This window comes from Melopsittacus undulatus, chromosome 8, assembly GCF_012275295.1.
Source record: "Melopsittacus undulatus isolate bMelUnd1 chromosome 8, bMelUnd1.mat.Z, whole genome shotgun sequence".
Lineage (NCBI taxonomy): Eukaryota > Metazoa > Chordata > Aves > Psittaciformes > Psittaculidae > Melopsittacus > Melopsittacus undulatus.
In genome coordinates, this window is record NC_047534.1 from 11,197,080 (window position 1) to 11,217,303 (window position 20,224).

The 20,224-nt window shown below is 47.8% G+C and overlaps 1 protein-coding gene across 2 annotated transcripts; it reads left to right on the forward strand.

Annotated features, from left to right (window-relative positions):
- The first annotated feature begins 3 nt into the window (after window positions 1-3).
- FAM234A (family with sequence similarity 234 member A) lies at window positions 4-19,633 on the forward strand. 2 transcript variants are annotated; one of them, XM_031052072.2, is made up of 12 exons: window positions 4-50; window positions 5,856-6,164; window positions 7,177-7,293; window positions 7,500-7,688; window positions 11,200-11,330; window positions 13,679-13,808; window positions 14,254-14,392; window positions 14,690-14,830; window positions 15,210-15,288; window positions 15,714-15,866; window positions 16,719-16,821; window positions 16,967-19,633. In XM_031052072.2, exons 2-12 carry the CDS (start codon window positions 5,900-5,902, stop codon window positions 17,176-17,178), a joined length of 1,659 nt encoding a protein of 552 aa, XP_030907932.2. In that variant the 5' UTR covers window positions 4-50; window positions 5,856-5,899; the 3' UTR covers window positions 17,179-19,633. The 2 variants fall into 2 exon arrangements, with proteins under 2 accessions (XP_030907932.2, XP_012985408.2); XM_013129954.3 differs by lacking the exon at window positions 4-50 and adding an exon at window positions 2,650-2,839.
- Window positions 19,634-20,224: the final 591 nt, after the last annotated feature.

The window sequence follows — 20,224 nt, forward strand, 5'->3', positions numbered from 1 at the left end:
TCACTTCCTCCGCCGGAGGAGGAAGTGACGGCGGTGGCGGCGCGCACGGGGTGAGTGTGGAGCGCAGCAGGGCGGGGGTCAAGCTTCGCTGCTGGTGCGGCTCGGCCGCCATGGGGCCTCCCCGGCTACCGGCGGGGGGGCGGGCGAGGGGAGCTTCGGGACGGCCCGAAGGCCCGGGCATGGCTCCGAGCCGCCCCTCCGGCACTGCAGGGGAACCTGTAGAGGCAGGGTACCGGCTCCAACGGGGCGGGTGCAGGGTGCAGCAGCCGTTCCACCGGCGGTACCCGCGCCGAGGCGTAGCTCAGAGCTGGGGAAGGCACCGCCACCCCTCCGTGAAGCACCGCGGCGCTCAGCCCTCCCCGATGAACTTGTCCCAGCCCGGTGCCCGTGCCTGTGAGCTGGGGGTGTGTGGGGTGTTTGCTGCCCGTCTTCAGCAGCTCAAGAACTGGCCTAAAGCCATATCGAGAAGCCTTGGGAAGAATTTAATCCCTTTTGCAAGAGGCAGGGGCTCTGCCGGAGCTGGTTCAGAGCTGGTTGATCCCGGGTGGATGGGCTGCGTAGGAGGTCTGCGGAGATGCGCTCGCACAGTGCTGTGCGTGTGGTTCTGTGTTCAGACAAACAGAAACATGAGACACGCCTCATCTCTACCGAGCAACCTCCAGCCTTCAACACCCTTCCTGGACAGGGTTCAAGTACCCTTTTCGTTCTGCCTCAGTGGCTCGTTTGCAGATGTGAATTGGAATGTTTCTCGCAGAAAGAAAAATGCTTTAATATGTTGAATTATAATCTCATTTCCACCCTTTTTCCCTTATTTTGGAAAGCAAAAAGCTCGGTGTGACCGGAGCCAGCACTCTGCGGTGGAGGCTGGAAGCCAGGAGGTTCTGCAGGCTGGGTGTTGGGTGTGCAGGTGGAATGGCTTGTGAATGAATGAGGTTTCCTCTGTGAATGTGTGTAAGAGAGAAGAAAAAAATCCATCTCTGGGGGGAGAAGAGAGGTTTCTTTTGGATGTAGCTGACAAAGAACAGCAGAGGCTGGAGGAAGACCAGCGTTTCATCCTGCCCTAAACCTCGTTAGGCTGTGCAGGACCCAGCGGGCAGCATGGTGTTTGTGACCTGTGGAACAAGCGTTCCACTTAAATGTACTGTCTTTCTGTCTTATAATAAACCCACATGAAATGACCATAGCCTCTTCTCAAGGGTTTTCCAGCACTGAGATCTCTCTGGTGTTGTGGAGAAGTCTCTGTGCTTCTGTCGCAGGCCAGGGAGCCCCGTGGGTGAGGTGGGTATGTCTCTAACATGAGAGATTCAAACAGCTCGCTAACTACTACTCTTGGGGTTGATGCAAGGGATCTGCAACAGTCAGTGAGGGTGAGTGGCCTGGATCCAGCAAAGCTTGTAACTTCCAGGATGATAAATGGCACATGTTTCTGCTGGTTGTTATTGCTGGCCTACACTATAATTAGTTCCATGTAGCTTTGTGGCTCTAATCATGTTCTTCATCTTAGAGTTTTGCTTTTCCCATTGCTCTCTTGGGAACTTACTGGATCGTGTTTTGGTCTTTGCTAAACAGATCAAGTTTCTCTACTTGAATCCCTGTCTCCAGTGAAAACTGCCCTGGGAAACAGAACTTTTCTCCTACAAATGGCAAATGTATCACATTCTAAGGTGATATTTGGTTATGCTCTGAGGATTTTCTAACTTGTGCTGTGAATTCTCTGTGGCATCAGATGGTTATGTGCCATTTAAGAATTTGATGTTTTGGAAAGACACATGTTAACAGAGGCAAAACAGCAGCAGTGAGGGGAGGGCAAAGAGCAACTGCAGCAGCAGAATGTGTTTCTCTGAGCTGGGTGCCTGCATTGCCTTTGTGTGGTCTGGGTTACAGTGTCCTACAAAGGCTGTGTGGACACAAGCAGGAGCAGAGGTACCCAGCATTGGAAGGAGGTGGTCTCCTCAAGGGAGTTCTCCCTTCCAGCCTGTGCTGTAAGTTTATATTGAGAAAGAGTGGTGAGCTGCAGATGACCCAGCCAAATGAGAAGCTTGTGTGCAGAGTGTGAGTGTATTTGGAAAGGAAAATCTCTTCCTCTGTGGGAAACCTTAGGTGTTATTTCCTCTTGGCTGGACCCTGATGTAAGTGGAAACGGAACTGCCGAAAAGGGAAAAATGATCCAACAATGTCTGCATGTTGCTGCAGGTGACAGCCCAGTGACTTTGCTGCAGAGCCGTGCCATACATGGGATCAAAACTGAACAGTCTGCTTGTGGAAGGAGCTGTGAAAGGAATGTTGCATCTTATTCAAAGCAAAACTTGGAAGTCGTTTCATCAATATTAATTGCAGCTTGGGGCCTCAACGGTTTTTGGCTGACAGGGAGGAAACCTGGAAGGTGTTTAAAACAAACAAACACAAGAGCTAGGCCAGCCAGATGCTGTGTTTGGGTTCCTAAAATGGCCAGTCAGAAACTGAATTCATCATTCTGTGAAAAATATAAACATACTGAACATCAAACCTCGGTTATGGTATATTACTAGGAATTTTCCAGGAAGGAGTGAGATTACAGATGCCAGGGTTTGGTATTTTAGGGGTGGAAAATGAGTTAAACCTTCCATCACTCTGATACTTAATATGGTTTCTGTCACCAGGCTTCATACACCTGACTGCTTGTGGTTCTCTGTGCTTGTCAGGCAGCTCTAGCTGACTGGTAATGATAGTTTGTCTCTTGGATGTAGCTGTGGCTTGGTGTGAACTGCTTGCTGCACAAGTTTCACTGGTTTGGTTGAGATCAGATCTGTAAATCTGCGCTGTAGCTTCAAGGAGAAGAGGAAAGTCAGTCCCTGTGAAGGTGAGTAAAGCTGTGTCTGTCCTGTGCACAGCATTGTTGCTGTGGGACAGGAAAGGATGTTTGTTTCTTCTTGGCTTTGATCAGGGACTGCTTTTAGCTCATCCAGTTGCTGGGGAGAGTAGCCATTAGAGCTTAGGGAGTGATGGAAGCACTCACACCAGCAGATGAAGTGGTGTGGGATGCAGACCCTGGCTCTACTGCAGTGGGTTCAGTTTGGGTCTCACATGTGGTTTCTAGTTCTTTCCTGTGAAGTCTTTCTCTCATGTTTTCTCATGGTAATGCCTCCCATCCCCAGATAGATGTGAGACCTAGTGCATGCAGCATGTGTTCATAATGCAGCAGCACAAGATCCTGTCACTGCTTATTGCCTTGCAAGGTGCCTGCATGGCTTAAACTTCCCAGTGAATTATTTTGTGTCCTCTACCAGCAGGAGACAAAATGCTGGCTGCTAGAGGACAGTAAAACAATCTGAAACGCACACTACCATTTTCTGCTTGTCTTCAATTAAACTGATTACCAGACTTCTTTGTTGTTCAGAGCTCAGACCATTTCACATGCTGCCAGCATGTACTTTGCAAGTGCGAGCAATGGGATTTCCTGCATTGTTTGAATCTTTGCCATTGACCTTTGTGGTCATTGTTCTGGCACTGCCTCTGCTCTGGCAGGGGCGCAGAGGGCATTATTCAAACCTTGAAAGAAGACATAAAGAATTGCTTTAAATGCTTTGAGGGCTTTTTGTAGTCCGTGGCTCTGAGGGTCATTGCTGCAAAAGAAGAGGAATTGCTGGGGCTGTCAGGATAATTACCACTTTTTTATTGTTCTCAACCCAGTCTAGATGACAATGGTGTGATTGGTCATAAAAATAGACCTTCCATACAACGTTAGGATGGTGTTCCTTTTGGACTAAGTGGGGAGAAGCCCAGCTTTGGGTCTTCTTGGGGAGTTGCATAGGAGCTGGAAGCACTCGGCTGTGCCCTGGAGGTTCCCTGGCTCCATCCTGGGGAGCTGGAGAGGCCGGTGGTGTTGTGCTTGAGCCCTGCTGCAGGACACTGATTACCACTGTGTTCAAGAAGATCCACCTTTGCCTGCTCCTGGAGACAGGCATGCCAGAGGCACAGGAGCCATCTGCCTCATGGCAAGGGAGGTCACTAACCCATTCCTGCTGCTGTCCCCCATCGCTGCAGCAGTGGTTGCTCTGTTCTGGTAAATCATTTGCTTGGCCTGTGCATAGAGCCTTGTACCTTGAACCTGCTGCAGGTCTGGTGCTTGGCTCGCCAGCACAGTGGCCAGGTCAGGGGGAAGGCTGGATGCATGACTGTTCCTTCCCCTTTCCATCTGGAGCTTTCCTACCCCTGTCAGGTGCCTGCAGTTGGTCTGCAAACAGCCAACTCATGAAGGTGTCTTTTGTGTTGCTGGTAGACTGATGTGAAGGGCAGATGAGGTTTTCAGAGCAAGATCTTTGGGATAAGATACAGCTTCTATATTATTGATTTGATTGCATTTGCATGGTACTGTTCTGCTTGAATTAAATTGTCTGGAGCGAGATCTTGTACTCGATGTGCTGTTGTAGAATAGATGCCAGGGTACTTAGGTTGGAGTAAGTGCTCTGTGACTCCAGCCTTTTAAGTCCAGCAAACATTTGAGGTTAGCTGCAGGACTGACAGCATCATTCCAGGCTGCCCTGCTTGCCCCAGGCACTCAACTTCTGCCTTGCTGTAGGTCTGGCCCCACTGTGATTTGTACCCAGAAGAGAAGAGGCCTCTGCAGCTCTTCCCTGTGGTGGGACAGGGACAACCTCAGGAGGTGAGGCCCCCCCCAGTGCAGCCGCAGCTGCCTGAAGGAACCTGGCCTCCCAGGGGTGCCTCTCATCTTGTTTCTTTGAACCTGTAAATGAGCTTGGGCATGAAACATGTGATGCAACAAGCTCTGTTGTTGTTGGAGTTGAAAACCCAGGCTCGCTGCATTGTGTCGGTGCTGAGTTTAAGCTGTTTTCTGCTGGAGAAGTAAATTGCTCCAGTGGATAATGCAGGCACGTGACTGCTGGGGCAGTCATGGAAAATTGGCTCAGTTGCTGTGTTTATTTGCTCTGATATAACTTTTTATGACACTGCCATGCAGCTTTTTCCAGGCTACTAAAATGTGTTATTCTGTATTTCTTCCCTTCTGCTATTTTTTGAAGGAAGCACTATCAACATCCATTAGCATTGTTGTTTGGGTGATGGATTACGGGCTTCTGTAAATGACCAGGGTATTTTTTTCCCACCCCTCTTTTTTATAAGGTGGATCTTGTAGCTCAAGGTTATGACTTACAGCAGGACAAGTTAAAATAGCAGTTGTTAGCTCTTCTTCCATTCTGATGAAATCAAATTTGCCTGATTTTAGTCTCAATTTGTGCCTCCTTTTCCTCCAGGGAGGAAGGAAAATCACTCTTGCTTTTTTCAGGGCTGGGTTGCTAAACTTACCAAATGGTTTCTGTTCTGAGAAGGTGTTGAATAGCTTTGGGTTGTTCCTTACAGAATATGCTGGTGTTTGTTTCTCTCCCTGTCTCCTGGGGAAGCTCAAGTGCTCATTGCAGTAGGAAACAGCCTTATGTTGGGGTATAAAGGTCATGAGTGTTTCCTTTCACCTCTCCATCTGGGAGTCAGATGGACACACAAGAGGTCTTTGCAGCAAAAGGAGGTTTTGATGTGTTTTTCTTGAGGAAGACCTACAGACCAGTCAGTCCTTTCTGCTTAGAGGCTGTAGCCTTCTTTGTCTGGGTCTAGTAGAGCTGATTTCCTCTTCTGAAGAAGAAATTGTGCCCTTCCTGCATCCCACAGTCTCTCTCCATTGCTTTGTGTGGGAGACCTCCGGTACCAGCAGTGTTTTATATCCAGCTCTGCAACAATACGCTGATTTTCTCACCTCCCGTTGAGTATTTTCAGTGTGAATATCAGGTAGTAACAGAATATTTTGGGTTGGTTGTTTTTTTAATATATTCCAAAATCTATTTTAACTGCTCTTTCCATTACTGTAGGTGAGGGGAAAGAAGGGTGTCAGGATACCTATGAATGAGCTGTGATGGATAACAAAGACCCAGAAGCTGAGATCCACCCTCTGAAGACTGAGGATGTAAAAGTTCAAGAGAACCATGAGAACTCTGTGGAGAGAAGAATAGTGAACAAGCAGTCATCGCAGCTGTCCCGGCTGTCCCGCTGGCGCACTGCCGCCTTCTTCATCTCATTATTTCTGTGCCTCATCATTGTGTTTGCTTTCTCCTTTATCATTCCTTGCCCAGAGAGACCAGTTTCAGAAAGAACATGGTTCCGAAACTACAACCATGCAGGTGAGCTTGCTGTAGCAGGATAAATACCTACCAATAGTCCTTTATGTGCCATGAGTTTGAATTGTGGACCTCTATCTAATAATGATCTGGAGCCAGGCCTGCAGGGATGCTGCCCTTGGGAGCAAGAGCTGCGTGAATACCTGACCTGAATAAGCAGTGGCCCATCATAATTGGAGTGGCCTTCCAGAAGGTGTTTACAGGATCTAATGGACAAATTAGATGTTGCTCTGAAGCTCTAACAAGGTAGCAGGCTGAATAAGTGCATCTAGGAATAGAACTTTGTTTAAGTTTGGTCTATAAGATGTTTCCGTGCAGTTTGAGCTGAGGTCTGGGGACAATTAGGCATTTTTTCCTCTGTCCAAATGACTTTCTGACTTTTCCCCATGGCTGACAGGAAGGGGAGAAGAATTGCATCTTGTTGTGTTTTTTTATAAGTTGCACACATTTGTAGTTGTTTTAGTTGGCTCTTTAGCCTGGGTACTGCTCCCTGGTGGCTCTATTTACTTCTGTGAAAGCAGTGTGTGTGTGTGCTGGTTGTGCTATAAACACAGAGGTGGTGCTCACCGGTCGGGATTGAGCTTTGTGTGTTACTGCAGACATCCAAGTTCTGTTGCTCTGGGCTGAAAAAGGCTGCTTTTAGCTGAGTGAGAAACATGGAGTATCTGGGACTGGATTTGGGCTTGTTTTGGGGCTTTTATATTTCAGAAATAGTAACCACACCCGAAGACCAGAGCTGTTCTTTGTTCAACATGGTTCAGACTGGTTGGTTGGCTCTCAAAAAAGGACAAATCCTCTGGGGCACAGCAAACTTAAAAAATCCTTTGGCACTAACTTCCAGCCCTCAGTACTCATGTGGATGGCTTTTTTTAATACAAAAGACAATTTGTCCTGAGGTTACACTGTCAGAGATGGAGGCAGTGAGTAGGACTCTAGGAATTTGTTTTGCTCCAGCTAGCTTTGCTGTTGGTTGAAGCAATCCTCACTAGTGCCTGCCTTGTGATCTTTTTTACAGTGGCCTACCAGTTTCTTGCCATACAAGATGTGAATGAAGACAAAGTGCAAGATGTTGTCTTTGCATTCAAAGCTAGCAATGGCAGCAGCAGCTTCAACAGATCCTGTCTGGATGAAGGTAGCTGATTCAAAAACAGAAAGCCTTGCAGCAAGGGCTGGTTTTGCTCTTTTAGCTTTAATTAGTGAGACTGCTATGGGTCTGGGAGAGAAAACTGGGTTATCCGGGTGTGGAGAGGGACTGGGTGAGTCCCAGCTCTCGGGTGGTGTGGAGCAGCAAAGGTAGAGCGTATAGGTAGTGTTCCCTCTGACATGTCTCCTCCTCAGGTCTGCCTTCTCCATGTGCCTTCATTGCTGCTGTATCTGGCACCAACGGGAGTGCGCTGTGGGAGAGGCCTGCTGCCGAGGAAGTGGAGTGGCTGGAGTGTGGCATCAAGCAGCTCGGGGGGCCTAAGGCCCTGGGATGCCTGGTGGTGGGGAAGCCAGTGTCTCTCACAGCAGTTGACCTGCACACAGGTGAGTGGTGAGCAGGGTACCACTGCCATACTGAGAGTGGTACTCCTGCTTTCCTCGCCCGCTGACTGTGGGACCTCTGCGGCTGGGGACGCCAGCGTGACATGACTTGCTGGTACATGAACAATGGGCACAGAGTATTTATTATCCTTCCCAGAGCCATTCACTGGGCTGCTGAGAAGCGCCTGTTCTCTCAGCCTCTCTGTTCCAAAGGCTGGACTCTGTTGTGGTGGTTTGTGCCAGCTGCTGTATTGTAAGAGCAACATCTCAACAGATTTTGAAACAGAAGCAGCAGTCACTAACTGTGAATGTTACTTCATACTGTCAGGGGTTGCACCTGCAATGCTTCTCAGTCACTTGTGTGTGTGCTAGGAGTGCCTGCTGTGACAAGAGGAGTGTTAGGGATTTATCATTTCAAAGTCATCAAGGAGAACACTTACACTCATGAGGCTGTTTCTGTAGTCCAGGATTTTGCATAGTTCCTCTGAAAGCCTTCATTTCTGAACCAGTAGATGGAGAAATCCATCATCAACTTGTCTAATGTAGGGTGGGGGTAAATAGTGCCTGTACATCTCTCAGAACGGGGCAGTGATCATCTTAATGAACCTTCCACACTAGTGAAGCTTGAGACACATTTCTGTTTTGGTTGTCACTGTTTCAGAGGCTCTAAAAAAATGCATGTTTTCCCTTGGAACCAGTCCTAGGATCCTGTCCTTTATCTGGTATTGAGGCACTTGTACCCTGTTTTCCAAAAACTGGGAGAGAAACAATGAGAGGCCTGAGGAAGTTCTACTGTAGCTTTTAATTTCCAGTGTGGATACATAGACACACACATAGCTAAAAAGCTTCTGTAGCAACTGAGATATCTTAGCACTGTTTCCCTCATCAGTAACCTTTAGCACAGGTTATTTAGACTATTAATGAAGCAGTTGCTTTCAGGTCAAAGTGTAGGTGCCAAATACATGTAGCTAGAGACAGACATAAAGAAATAGCTCCTGGAGAGAAGGAACCAGGCTAAGCCACAGGTCACAACAGCAATACAGTAAATAAAATTTATTTACTGTATTTATTCTGTAAATAAATTAAAAGCAAGAGATTAAAAGTTGCTTCAAACAGAAAAGTGAATAACCCAGAAGTTCACGTATTTGTTACTTTTATGCTGTTAAGTAGGTTAAGAGGGGTTTTTTAGTGTAGTTGACTTTGGCTGGGGGTTGGGAGGCCAGAATAAAATGTATTTAAATAAGCTAAAGAATAAAATGTATTTAAATAAGCTAAATAAGCTATTTAAATAGGCTAAATGTATCTAAAGTGGCAAAATCTGACTTACATCACATTGTGCTAAAAAGAGTAGCCAGAACAATGTTTAGCTGTTAATGATTCATTATTGTGGAGCATTGGTGAGATTCCAGGGCTCTCAGGCTGTCTAACCTCTGCCTGTAGGGAGATTGGAGGAAAGATAGGCAGATCATCATTTGAAAGTATCTAATGGGGTTTTGATCATCTTTAAATGCTGATAAAGCTAGTACTTCTGTATCAATTCTAGTTGTGTTAAGTCTTCTTCATTGTTAGAAGTGACCTGAGCATACAAGAAGTGTAGGATTGCATGCTTCTGTTTGTGTGGGTCATCTAACATTCCTGCATGTTTATCTTACAAGCAAACTGACACACAGGAGTTTAAAATTAGCTATTCCAGGTCAAAGCAAAAGTTGGTGTAGCTGCGTATTCCATCTCTGCCAGGGCCAGGAGCAGAGTCAAGAAGAGGACAGGAATAAGTCTTTTGTTGCAACTTCTCTCTTCACCTTGTCCTCCAGCAGCCTGCATTGTGAGAGCCCTGTGAGTAGTTCTGAGGAGTATGGCAGAAAGTGGACCACGATGATCAGATGTATGAAATTGTCTCTGTGCAAGGAATCACTAAATAAACCATAACTCCAGCCTTGAGGATGTCTGACAGAGAGAAGTCCTCTGTGGCTGCTTGAAGCAAGAGCTGGACTCAGTCCTCCTGAATCCTAATTTTATTATTATTTCTGGACCAAAAAAAACCCAACCCTTTCACCCAGGTTTGATTTACTGTCCAGGCACTTGTCTAATTTCCATCTTGCCTTCTGTTGCCATGCTTCTGCTGTGAGCTTGGGCTCTGAGGAAGCACCTTGGTGTTAGACAGAATAGTCTTATCTCCAGTTGATGGAACAGGATGGGACTGGTTTCTTAGTGCTCTTAGAGCATGAAAGCTTCTCAAGTGCTTTGTGTTGAGTCCATCTCACCTGTTTCAATTAAGTCAGATTGCTCTTCTAAGAGAGTAAGATGCCTCCTCCAAACTTTATCCACTGTTTGACCAGCAAAGAATAGAGCCTTATGCATTGAAATGTATCACCAGCCTGGTCTTACTGTTGCGGCTTTGGACTGTGCTGAACCCAGGATGCAGTTATTTAAAACTTCAGTTCTCCTTTGCCTTTTTGTTTTCTTCAGAGGTAAAATTCCTTGCCTTCCCATGATTTGGTAGGGGCACTGTTCTTCACATCTGTTGTCATAATAAAAAAATCCAAGTTTTTTTTCCAATGTTTTAGTAACAGCTTTGAAGGAATCCTACTGCAAATACAGCCTGCCTTGAATTATTGCGGACAGCGTCAGGTAGTAATTCTTAGCCTTCAGTACAACTGCTTTCCTGACAAAGATTATTATGTTGCATTCCTGAATGATAATTGCTGTATGTGATACTGTTTGAAGGGGAGGGGAAGCATTTCCCCTCTAAACACCTAGTTAGTCACTTAAGTCTTCCTTGAAAAGAAGCCCCCTCGGTGGTCTCCCCACACTCACACCAAATTCCACTGCAAATTCCACTGGGCAGTGACTGGAAAGTGGCCAGCAGCATATGGAGTAGAGCCACTCAACTGGCCTAGAGCTGTTGAAGAGAAACCCCCACCCCGCCCGTTATTTAGAAACCGAATCTTTGCCACATCTATTTAGACACAAGTTTGAACGTGCTGTGTGTGTTCTTCAAAAGAGGGAGAGGGGGATGTGAATGGAGTTGCAGCTGGTTGCATCACCATGGAACATCTAGGGGAGGTAAGTTGCAGCAAAGGTCTTGTGGGGAGTAGTTTGTGCTGTGGTCAGAATTCAGCTGCTTTATGATATTCAAACGTCTGTACAGATTTAAACACACAGCAGCAAGGTTTGGATCACAAAAAAAAGGATTCTCTGTGCCAAGAACATGCTGATAAATGTGTTAACCTCAGGCACAAGAAAACCTGTCCTTGGGCTCAGGATGTTTGGGTGCATTTGTGCAGGCAGCTAGAATTACTTTCCAATATAACTTGAAATTGTGGATATTGGGACTCATTTGAAATGTGGAAATGCAATGAAGTACCTTGTGATGAGCATAAATGTAACTGGTTTGTGGTGTTGATGGACTGTAAATGGCTGGCTGCTGCAAAGTACTTCCAGGAGCAGGGGCAATAAAAGTCTTTCAACCTAAAGTGCATTTGTAGTGAATGTTTCCTAATAACTTGTCTTCTAGGGGAAATTCAGTGGAGACATTCCAGTGATTTTGGAGCTAATTATACTGTGCTGACTCCTGTGGCAGTGATTCCAGATGTGGATAGTGATGGAGTTCAGGACCTGATAATCTTCATTGCTACAGGAGATAAGGTATGTCACTCTGAAGCTGTGATAAGCCCAGTGGCTGGACCACAGGGCATGGCAGGAATGCTATTTATTTCAGTCTTGTAGTCTAAGAGGGAGTGTCCAGAGACCTCTGCTTTCTGTGGGTTTGGAACAGGTTCTTTCCCACCCTACAGAGATGAATCCAAACACTCCCAAATCAATGCAAGTGATTTACAGTTAAAGAAAGAAAGAAACAAGGAAAAAAGCGGGCCAGGAATCCCTGCCCTTTCTCAGAGTGCTCTCCACTGTGTGTTCCTGGGCTGTGTGTGGAATGAGCCTAGGCTAGATGAGTTTGCAGTTTTCTGGGACTCTGTTCAGAGAAGTGGAAGTGAACAAACTCTGACAGGTTTGGCTCTTAGATCAAAGCACAGCTGACAACCAGTGCTTTTGTGCCACCGCTTCCCTTTTCTGACACATTATCTCTGCCTGTGGTCAGCTTTGCACAACTCTCTTAGTGTCACTGTGCTGGTTACTTCTGACTTGGGTCAGTGAAATAGCTGCCAGTTGTGTTACCTTCATATTTCCCATTTCTTAGAGGGCGAAAGTCATGTATCTAAAAGTGTTTTTGCGCTAGAACATCTTTATCTGTGATTGAGTGGTACAGCATCATCTGCGTGTGCAATCTGTCCTGTTTAAAGCATACAAAAGTTAGGTTCCCTGCAAGTCTGTTGGGAGGAGTGGGAGCTCCTTGTTCTCGTACAAGAGTCCTCCATAAGCAAATAAGGTTTTGCTGTCCAAGGCATTGTTGCCAGAGTCATCAGAAATTCCATCCTCTTGACTCCTATGGTTCCCTTCTGTTTTCTTTCTTCCTTGTTTTTGCTATCCCAGCTATCTCAAGACTTTTTATTTTATTAACCTTCGGTGGCCCAGAGAGGTTTGAATGTAGTCTCTGTTCTGCAAGCTGCCTTTTGATCTGTTTTCCAGTTAACCTCTCTAGCTATCTTGGTACAAAATCCCTTCCTCCTCTGGACTTGGCAAGCACTCTGTCAGCTTAAGTAAAAATATGTTCTTTTTTTGAGAAATCATGCAAAATGTCAGGAGCTTGAGTGGGGCTCTGCAGCTGGGAAGAAAGCAGCCTTGTCGGAAGGCAGATTCAGAATTTGAGTAAATTAGCTTTGTTGCTAAGAGGGGCTGAAGCTGAACATTACTTTATACTGCTCTTCCCTGACATGGCAGAGCTTTGAGAGGTGTGCAGGGAGGGGTCTGTATGCAGGGGTTTAGATGGCAGCTTTTTCTGAGAGGCTTATTGACCTCTACCTGCTGCAAGCTTCAACGCTAACATGTCCAGGAACATACAAGATTTTTTCAGGATACATTGCCTGTAACAGCACATAGAGGTATTAAGCAATGCAGTGAGTAAAGTGGTGTGTACGTGCACTTGCTGTATGAAACCTTTGGCTGTTGCTGTCCTGGGACAGCTGCTGAGCTAGGGCTTGTGAGTAAAGGTGAAGCTGATCTACAAGAGCTGGTATGTGTCTCCTCCCAGTGCAGGAGACTGGGAACAGCTGGTGGATGCATTGCTCTCCCTCTACAGATGTGACTTTCATTCTCCCCAGGAAACTATTCCTTATTTACCTGCCAGACTCACCAGATGCACTTCCAGAGCAGCAGATCTTCTCTTTTCCATCCCTTCCTCTCAAGGAGCAGAGGGTTCCTACCTGACTCAGCATCTCTGAACAATGCCATTTCTCTGGGTCTGATGTTTGTCTTTTCCCTAGTGTGTATTTCTCTCCCCAGACCATGACTGTTGCCCAGACATTTGAATCTGATCCTCATTTTAGCCTTAATTCTCATGGGTCAAATGTTTTTAGTGGATTCTGTTACCCTGTTAAAAGAATATAAAGAAACGTGTCAGCTCTTTTATCCCCTTAGATTCATGTCAACCTTAAGAGGAGTAAATTAGGGCACTTAAAATATTTAGCAGAGCTACCATGTGAAGCCAAGTTTCCCCTGTGTCCATATGCTGGTATGTTTCCGCCTTTAGGTCCTCTCCATCGTTGTCACTGTTCAGTAGGCTTGAATAGTTCTTTGCTGTCCTTAGCAGAGCTGGGACTTGCTGTTGGGTGGTCCCAGCTTGCAGGGGAGGTGATTGGCAGAGGTAGTAAAATCTCAGCAAGGGGATGTGCTGAGAGTGACTTCCAAACTTGAAAAAGGGATCATCTAACTCATGCCCATCTCCCAAACCTCCATCCCAGCCTATGCTGCTCCCATTCAGCTGCTATTCAGTACCAGCTGCTCAGAAGCTTTGTGAAACAGGTTTGAGAAGTAGCAGTGCTGTAACCTTTTTTGTAATCTTTAACCTTTTTTATTTTTTTTATCCCTTCCCTCTGTAGATTAAGACATTCATCCATTCAGGAAAAAATGGCAAACAGATTGGCTCCACTGAAAGCCTGGCTGTGGATGGGAAACCTCGTTATATCATGCTGAACCTGGTCTCCTCCTCCTACTTTCTTTTCTATACAGGTACAGTTTTGTTTGTGAATTCAGTCTGAAAGCAGTAATTATAGCTGTGAAATGGGGATTCCTAAACAGTTGTCTGAAAGAGTGTTTTGCATTCTTAAAAGCTGTGTCATGCTTTCACCTAGCAAAAGAGCTATTCAAGGCCAAGAGAAGAGGTAGCTTCTGCTTAAGCTAAGGTTTGTTACCCCCTGTAGTAGTTTTATTTGACAAAATGTTGAGAATGTAGGGTTTAAGTAGTCATTTATAGCGAGTGATTACTGTGGAACACTTGGATTATGAACAGATAAGATGTTAAAAGCATTCAAATGCAGGCTTGAGTCTCAAAATACCACTACAAGTCTATGATGCAAGTCCTAAAAATACAGTTGATCTGCCAGATCTGGAAAATGGTGAGTTCAGAGCAAGGGCAGAACAACTTATCTCCTTCATTCGTGCTTTGTTTGCACAGAAAACTCTCTCTATGCGTATTCCCTGAAAGATCTCTACAGTGCAGCAACTGGGATGGAAATTAAGCTTCCCAGCTTTCAGCAAGATCCTCAGTGGGAGAAGAACATTGACAGCACTACGCACCGCTTGTCCCTTCTCAGGTGTGAGATTGTTTTGGTTGCTAGTGGAGTGGAGGGTACTGGTATTCATGACAAGACGGCTTTGTTCTTTCCTGGCTACATGGCTTTTGGACTAGGAGCACATCTGAAGCTCAAGGAGAGTGCTGGTGTTTGTGGCTTGGTCAGGGTTTCACAGGAAAGGAGAGAAAGCAGGCTGGGGTTTCCTATTTGCATTTACTGTGCAGGGAGAAAAAAAGCCAAACCAAGCCAAGAAACAAACCCCCCCAATAAACCCATCCACAGTCTAGAAAGCATAATCATCTCTCTGTCCTTGTTCAGCTTTGGGGACATCCATTACCTGGCAAAAATTCCTGGGCAGTCACGGGAGAACATCCTGGTTGTAAACTCGGACATGGCTACGCTGATCAATGCACACAATCTGCAGACTTTGTGGACTCTCAACGTGTCCCGTGTTGTGAGGTAGTGTTACCAGTGTGGGGTGGATGTGACATTTCCAGGTTCCCTGCAACAGCAGAGTCTTAGCAGATACATTTTGATTTGAAACACAGGAGCCTGCTTATCTAGACCATACTTACTGTGTTTTGTGTCCTCTGCTAGCAAATGTCAGGTGCTGCCTCACAATGGAGGCACCCAAAGCTTTGATTCTTCATTCTATGCCTGCTGTGATTTGCCTAGGACTGGGCTCAGGGTTGGAGTGATATCAGGCTAACCTAATGTGGTAGCAATCAAGTCATTTACCAGGGGAGCTGTGGGAGGACAGAGGCTGCTCTGAAAGAGTAAGGTATGCCCAAGCCATCAGGGTGTGTTATAATCTGTCCCTTCTCTTTCTCTCCCTTAGTGAGCCGCTGCTTGGTTACTACAAACCTGATGTTCTTGGTATTGTCCTTGAGAGTGAAATCGGACCCAACAGGAAGAAGGTTTGAAATCTGTTCCCTTTAGCTTCACTTTTCTCTGCGTCTCACAGCTCGAGCAGGCATTGAGTTGAGGACAGCTGGTGGAATGTTCCCTCTGGCTGGTTTTAGGAAACTTTAGGCAGGTAAAGGTTCTCTTTCAACAGGTTATTGAAGCTGGCTCAGGCACTTTAATTCTTTTTTCAGCAAGAGGCTTCAATGAAAGAGCTTTGAACCCCTTGAAATAGCTACAAAACTTTGACATTGTTCTAACGTGGCCTGCCCCAGCTCTCACAGCTCTGTGATGCTCAGCTTCAAGTATTTCATCAACTTCCCTTGTCTCAGATGCTTATTCCCATAGACTGTATGGGGTGGAGACAGCTAACTCGATTTCTCTCTCATGGTTTGTCCGTGCTCTTTGGTATGAGTTCCTTTTCTTTCTTCCCTGCTAGGTTATGGTTGTTGAGAGTGGATCTGGAACAGTCCAGTGGAACCTGAAGCTAAACTCAAGAGCAGAGAGCCCTGGGCCAGCCACACTTCCTACTGCTGATCACCGGTCCACCTTCCTCATCTGGGGTGAATACCAGGTGCCAGGAAATGAAACAGTGAGTACTGCTGCTGAATGGTTGCTGTTCCAGGCTTTGGGACAGAGCTTCTCCCAGTGTTCCTATCTGCATTTGTCTGTGCCACTACCACTGCAGCCTCTGCCCTGGGTGTGGGGGCTCTGACTAGTCCAGCCTGCTTCAAGCAGGCATACCTCTGCATGTGGTCTGGTCTCTGTGGGGCCCTCACAATGTCCACAGCAATGTCCCTGCTAACAGCTGGTAGTGGTAGCAGCACCTTTTGTCATCCTCAGCCTGGCTACATAGAGTAAAGGGACTTAGTGGCTCTACAAGCAAAGTCACTGGATGCCCAGAGCCCTGCCTTGGTGTGGTACTGTTAGGTGAGGCTGAGGCTGCTGGCTTGGTACCTCTGGGGTTGCTGCTATTTGGCCAGGAGCCTCTGGTGGCAGTACCCCACTCAGTGATCTGCCATGGCCGCGTGAATATCCTCTCTGTGCACCAAGGCAGCCTCTGGCAAGCCTCAGTGCACAACTCAGCTGTGTCATAAACAGCTCTCTGGGGCAGTGGCTGGCAGTGTTAGTGACAGGTTGTGTCTTGGAAGATGCCTGAGCACCAGCTGAGCTTCCTGTGCTTCCCTGCTAACTCAACCAGCCCTAAGGCAAAAATCTGTCTTCTGCCTGTGGCAGACAGACCTACTATTTACAGGGAGCTTGGGGTGGGGAGAGCACTGAACAGTAAGCAGAATCCCAGCACTAGTTCTAGTGGCATCAGACAGGATAAGCTGGGCAGACATGGGCAAGTAACTGGATGTATTCTGAGTAATAGCTGAGCCTTGTGCTGGTGGTGTCTCTGTGATAATTTATGGGTCCATGCCCTGATGGTGTCCTCTTGCAGAGATCCAAAGCTCCTCTCCAGAAGCTCTATCTTTTCCACCCCTCCTACACTAATGTCCTGTTGGAGCTCCGCAATAGCACAGACCAAATAATTGCATTTGATGGTAAGTCCCCTCCTTCCAGCTGTCCAGTGAGGAGGCACAGGAGACACTTCTGGTACCTCCTGTACTCTGGGTGCATACTGTTGGGTCTGGTGGCCACTGAGCACAGAGACCTGAGGCTGGGCCTTCCTTCTGCTCTGTGTTACAGCCCTGCTGTTCGAGCGGAGCCGTCACGCCTGCTATGTGCTGCTGCGGGGCCCTCAGCCCAGTGAGGAGCCAGGGACGGTGTCCCTGATGAAGCGTAAGCTGAAGGAGGATGTGTCTGGGAGCAGGGTGATCTGGCTGAGCCAGGTGGCTGTGGACAGCGAGCAGTACATCCGGGACCGCCTCTACAGGATGCGATTCCAGAGCCGAGTGTGAGCTGGCCGAGGGAGGGGGAGAGGCTGGCCAGGGCCAGGTGTCTCCACACTGCCTCTCCTCTGCAGCCGTGCTCTTGGCAAACCCAGATCACGGATTCAAATGGGAAGCTGCCTTTCTTGATCTGCAAACCAAAGTGTGGCTGGTGGGGAAGCACCCCCAGTGTCTGGGTATGTCCAGGCCTTGGGGGCAGCTGCCAGTGCATCTGTCCTCAGAGCTGATGTCCTCAGTGCTTGGTGACCACTGAAGTGCTGTCAGCTCGGGGAAGAGGGCTTTCCCCTTGATCCTTCTGTGCCCGCAGAACTGTGCTGACTCAGCCTGTGTCTGGAGGAAAGCATGTGCTTGCTGGGGATGCCAGAGTTTATTATTCCTTGGGTGCTTGTGTGAGAAGTGGAGCTTCAGTTTGTGGTGTTAGGTGTCCTTTCTGAGTCAGCTCTCCTGGCGTGGGAGAGGTGCTTGGCTGCAGGTTGGTTTGCAATCACCCTCTCGTGGATTTGGGCCCCTGCTTTGGTAGTCATGGGATGTGCATAGTGATAGACCCCAGCGGTGGTGAGGTGTCACCCAGGCCAGCAAAGTGCAGGTTAAACTGTCATTCTACTTAGAAAATGGCCTGTTCTCCTAAGAACAGCCCTGTGTGTCCTACTCTGCAGTCACAAACCTACTTGTGTCTGTCTCCTCTGCTGCTTCCTTTCCAGCCTGGCTGTGCAGTGTTGGTGACACAGAAAGGGAGCTGGTCTCTCACCTGATTCATTCATCAGTGTTCCTCCCTGCCTCAAATCTGATTATAAGTGGTATGAAAACCACCCTTAGCCCAGGCTGGCTCGTCCCTGCTGGTTCAGACATGACCTCTCTTGCTGGCTTTGAGGTGTCAGAGGATGTAGGACCTTATTTTCAGAGTAGAATTGCATATTAACCTTCCCTGGGAGCTGGGCTTGCCACTGTCGGAGCCCTGTACCCCAGAGGCAGTGCCAGCTGCCCTACAAGTACTCATTCAGCCTTGCAGCTGCTAAGGAGCCATCTCCAAGCACTCTCCCCACTGCCAGGAGGTGGGCAAGCTCTGACTGCACGGGGAAACAGCACAAGTTCTCTTTGCAGCACAGCCCCAAAGAGAGCTCCATGCCCTTGGAACTGAAGTGATGCTGGGTGAGGATCTCTGTCAGCTGGGTGCTGTTCTTTCTGTCCAGCCTGGTAGCCTGAGGGAATGGAACAGGTTGCTGAGTAAAGGTGACATCTCCCCTGGAGACTTCTGTGGCTCAGTGTCTTTGCTTTTCCTAGTGGGATCTGGTATGGAATGTGGAAACAACAGCCTGGAAGGAAAGGTCTGAATTGGCTGCTCAGCCCTGGAAAGCTGCAGTCACCACATCAGCTGCTCTGAGACATGGGCCCTTCAGCTCTCCCAGTCCTGCAGCAAAACAAGCTGCAGCATCAGTGGTCAGCCTGGACACTCACTTCCTGCTTCCAGCTGGCCTAAAGGGTGCCTTGGCTCCCTCTGCCCTGTGAGCCATATCTCAGGCAGTTAAGAGAGCCATGTGGGGTGAGTGCTGCTGGTCTCTGCAGTCCTGGCTGTGCAGGAACCTGGGGATGCTCCCTGGAGAGCACTCAAAACCTTCAGAGCCCCCTGGACTCAAACCGGTGGGTTTTCCCTATGTTTCTCTCTGTCCAGGCTGTTCCCTGCAGAAACCTGGGGGTGCAGGGATGTTTTCCTGCTGTGTCCCCCAGCTTAAGTTGCCTCTTTGCTCAGCAGAATAAAGATCTGAAGTGCAGCAGCCCCACAGGTCCTTGTGCCAGCTTTGCAGGGATCAGAGGGCTGTGCCAGTGCTGCACATCCTGGGTTGTGAGAGCTGGGTTCAGCCTGTCCTTCAGGGGCAGAGCCAGGAGCATGGCTGTGGGAGCCCCAGGCTGAGTGCAGTCTGATCTGAGTGTTGGATGCGGATTGTATCCCACTGAAATTCCCCGGGCAGGGAGCAAGGTGCCCGGGCTGTATGCTCACTGCATTTGCACTGTAGTGGCACTCTTCCTCCTCCCATCCCTACCTGGACCTGACCTTTCCCATAGGCACACTGAATGTTGCTTCAGGAAAGATGGATTTTCGGCTTTGGGGGGGCTTTTCTGGCTTTAAGTTCATTAATGTTTCCAGATACTCTGGAAACACAGATTTCCCTGTGGCAGCTCAATTAAACTCATCAGTGCCAAAACAGCACCTTCTTAACAAAAAAAGTCCTTTTTCCAGCTTGTTTCCCAGTGTAATTGTTTCTTTGCAGTATTTAATGAATGACTTTGTGCCTTGATTCAATAACTCAGATGGGTGATGATGGCATATATCACTGTGTTACGTATTAGTGTGGTTTTTAACACTAAGACTGTTTGGTTTGGTTCTTTAACTTATTGCAAATTGTGCCCTGTAGGACTTGGTCTAACTGAATGGTTCCAATAAACCCTCTTTTGCATTGTTTGTAAATGGTGCCCTGCTTTTGGTGTGGCAGCTGAGGTTATGCAACACTTGGGATGTTCTGGCAGCCCTTTGAGTGACTTCCCCAAGGCAGAAACTCCCTGTTTCAGGATGGATCCAGGTGTTCTGGTGATGCTTTGATGGCTGAGCTGGCTGTGGCTCTGCCCCAAGCCACTGCTTGCTGCCCTATCCTGCTTGCAGGTAGATGATGGACTGGCAGAAGGGACCATGCGGAGGGAAGCTGGAGTTAGATAACCCTGCCTTCTGCCTGGGGCTTGTGACCTGGTTTTACACCCCTGCTGCAGTTCATCAGCATGAAAATCTCATGCTGGGGCTTGGCTTTGGATCAAGCCGGAGGGAGCTGCATGGCAGGCGCTGTCTCCTGGAGCGTGGGACCATCTGTCACTGCCCAGTGGCTGCCAGCACCAAGCTCCCAAGCTCCATCCTGTGACCGAGGCTTCTGCAGCTTCTCCTGCACCAAGGTCCCTCTGTCTGACCCCGCGTTGAGCCATGAAATGGCCCCTGCTCCAGCAGACCCAAGCTCTGCGGCATGGAAGGATGCTGCAGTCCTGAGCATTCCCAGCACCCTGCTGTTCCTTA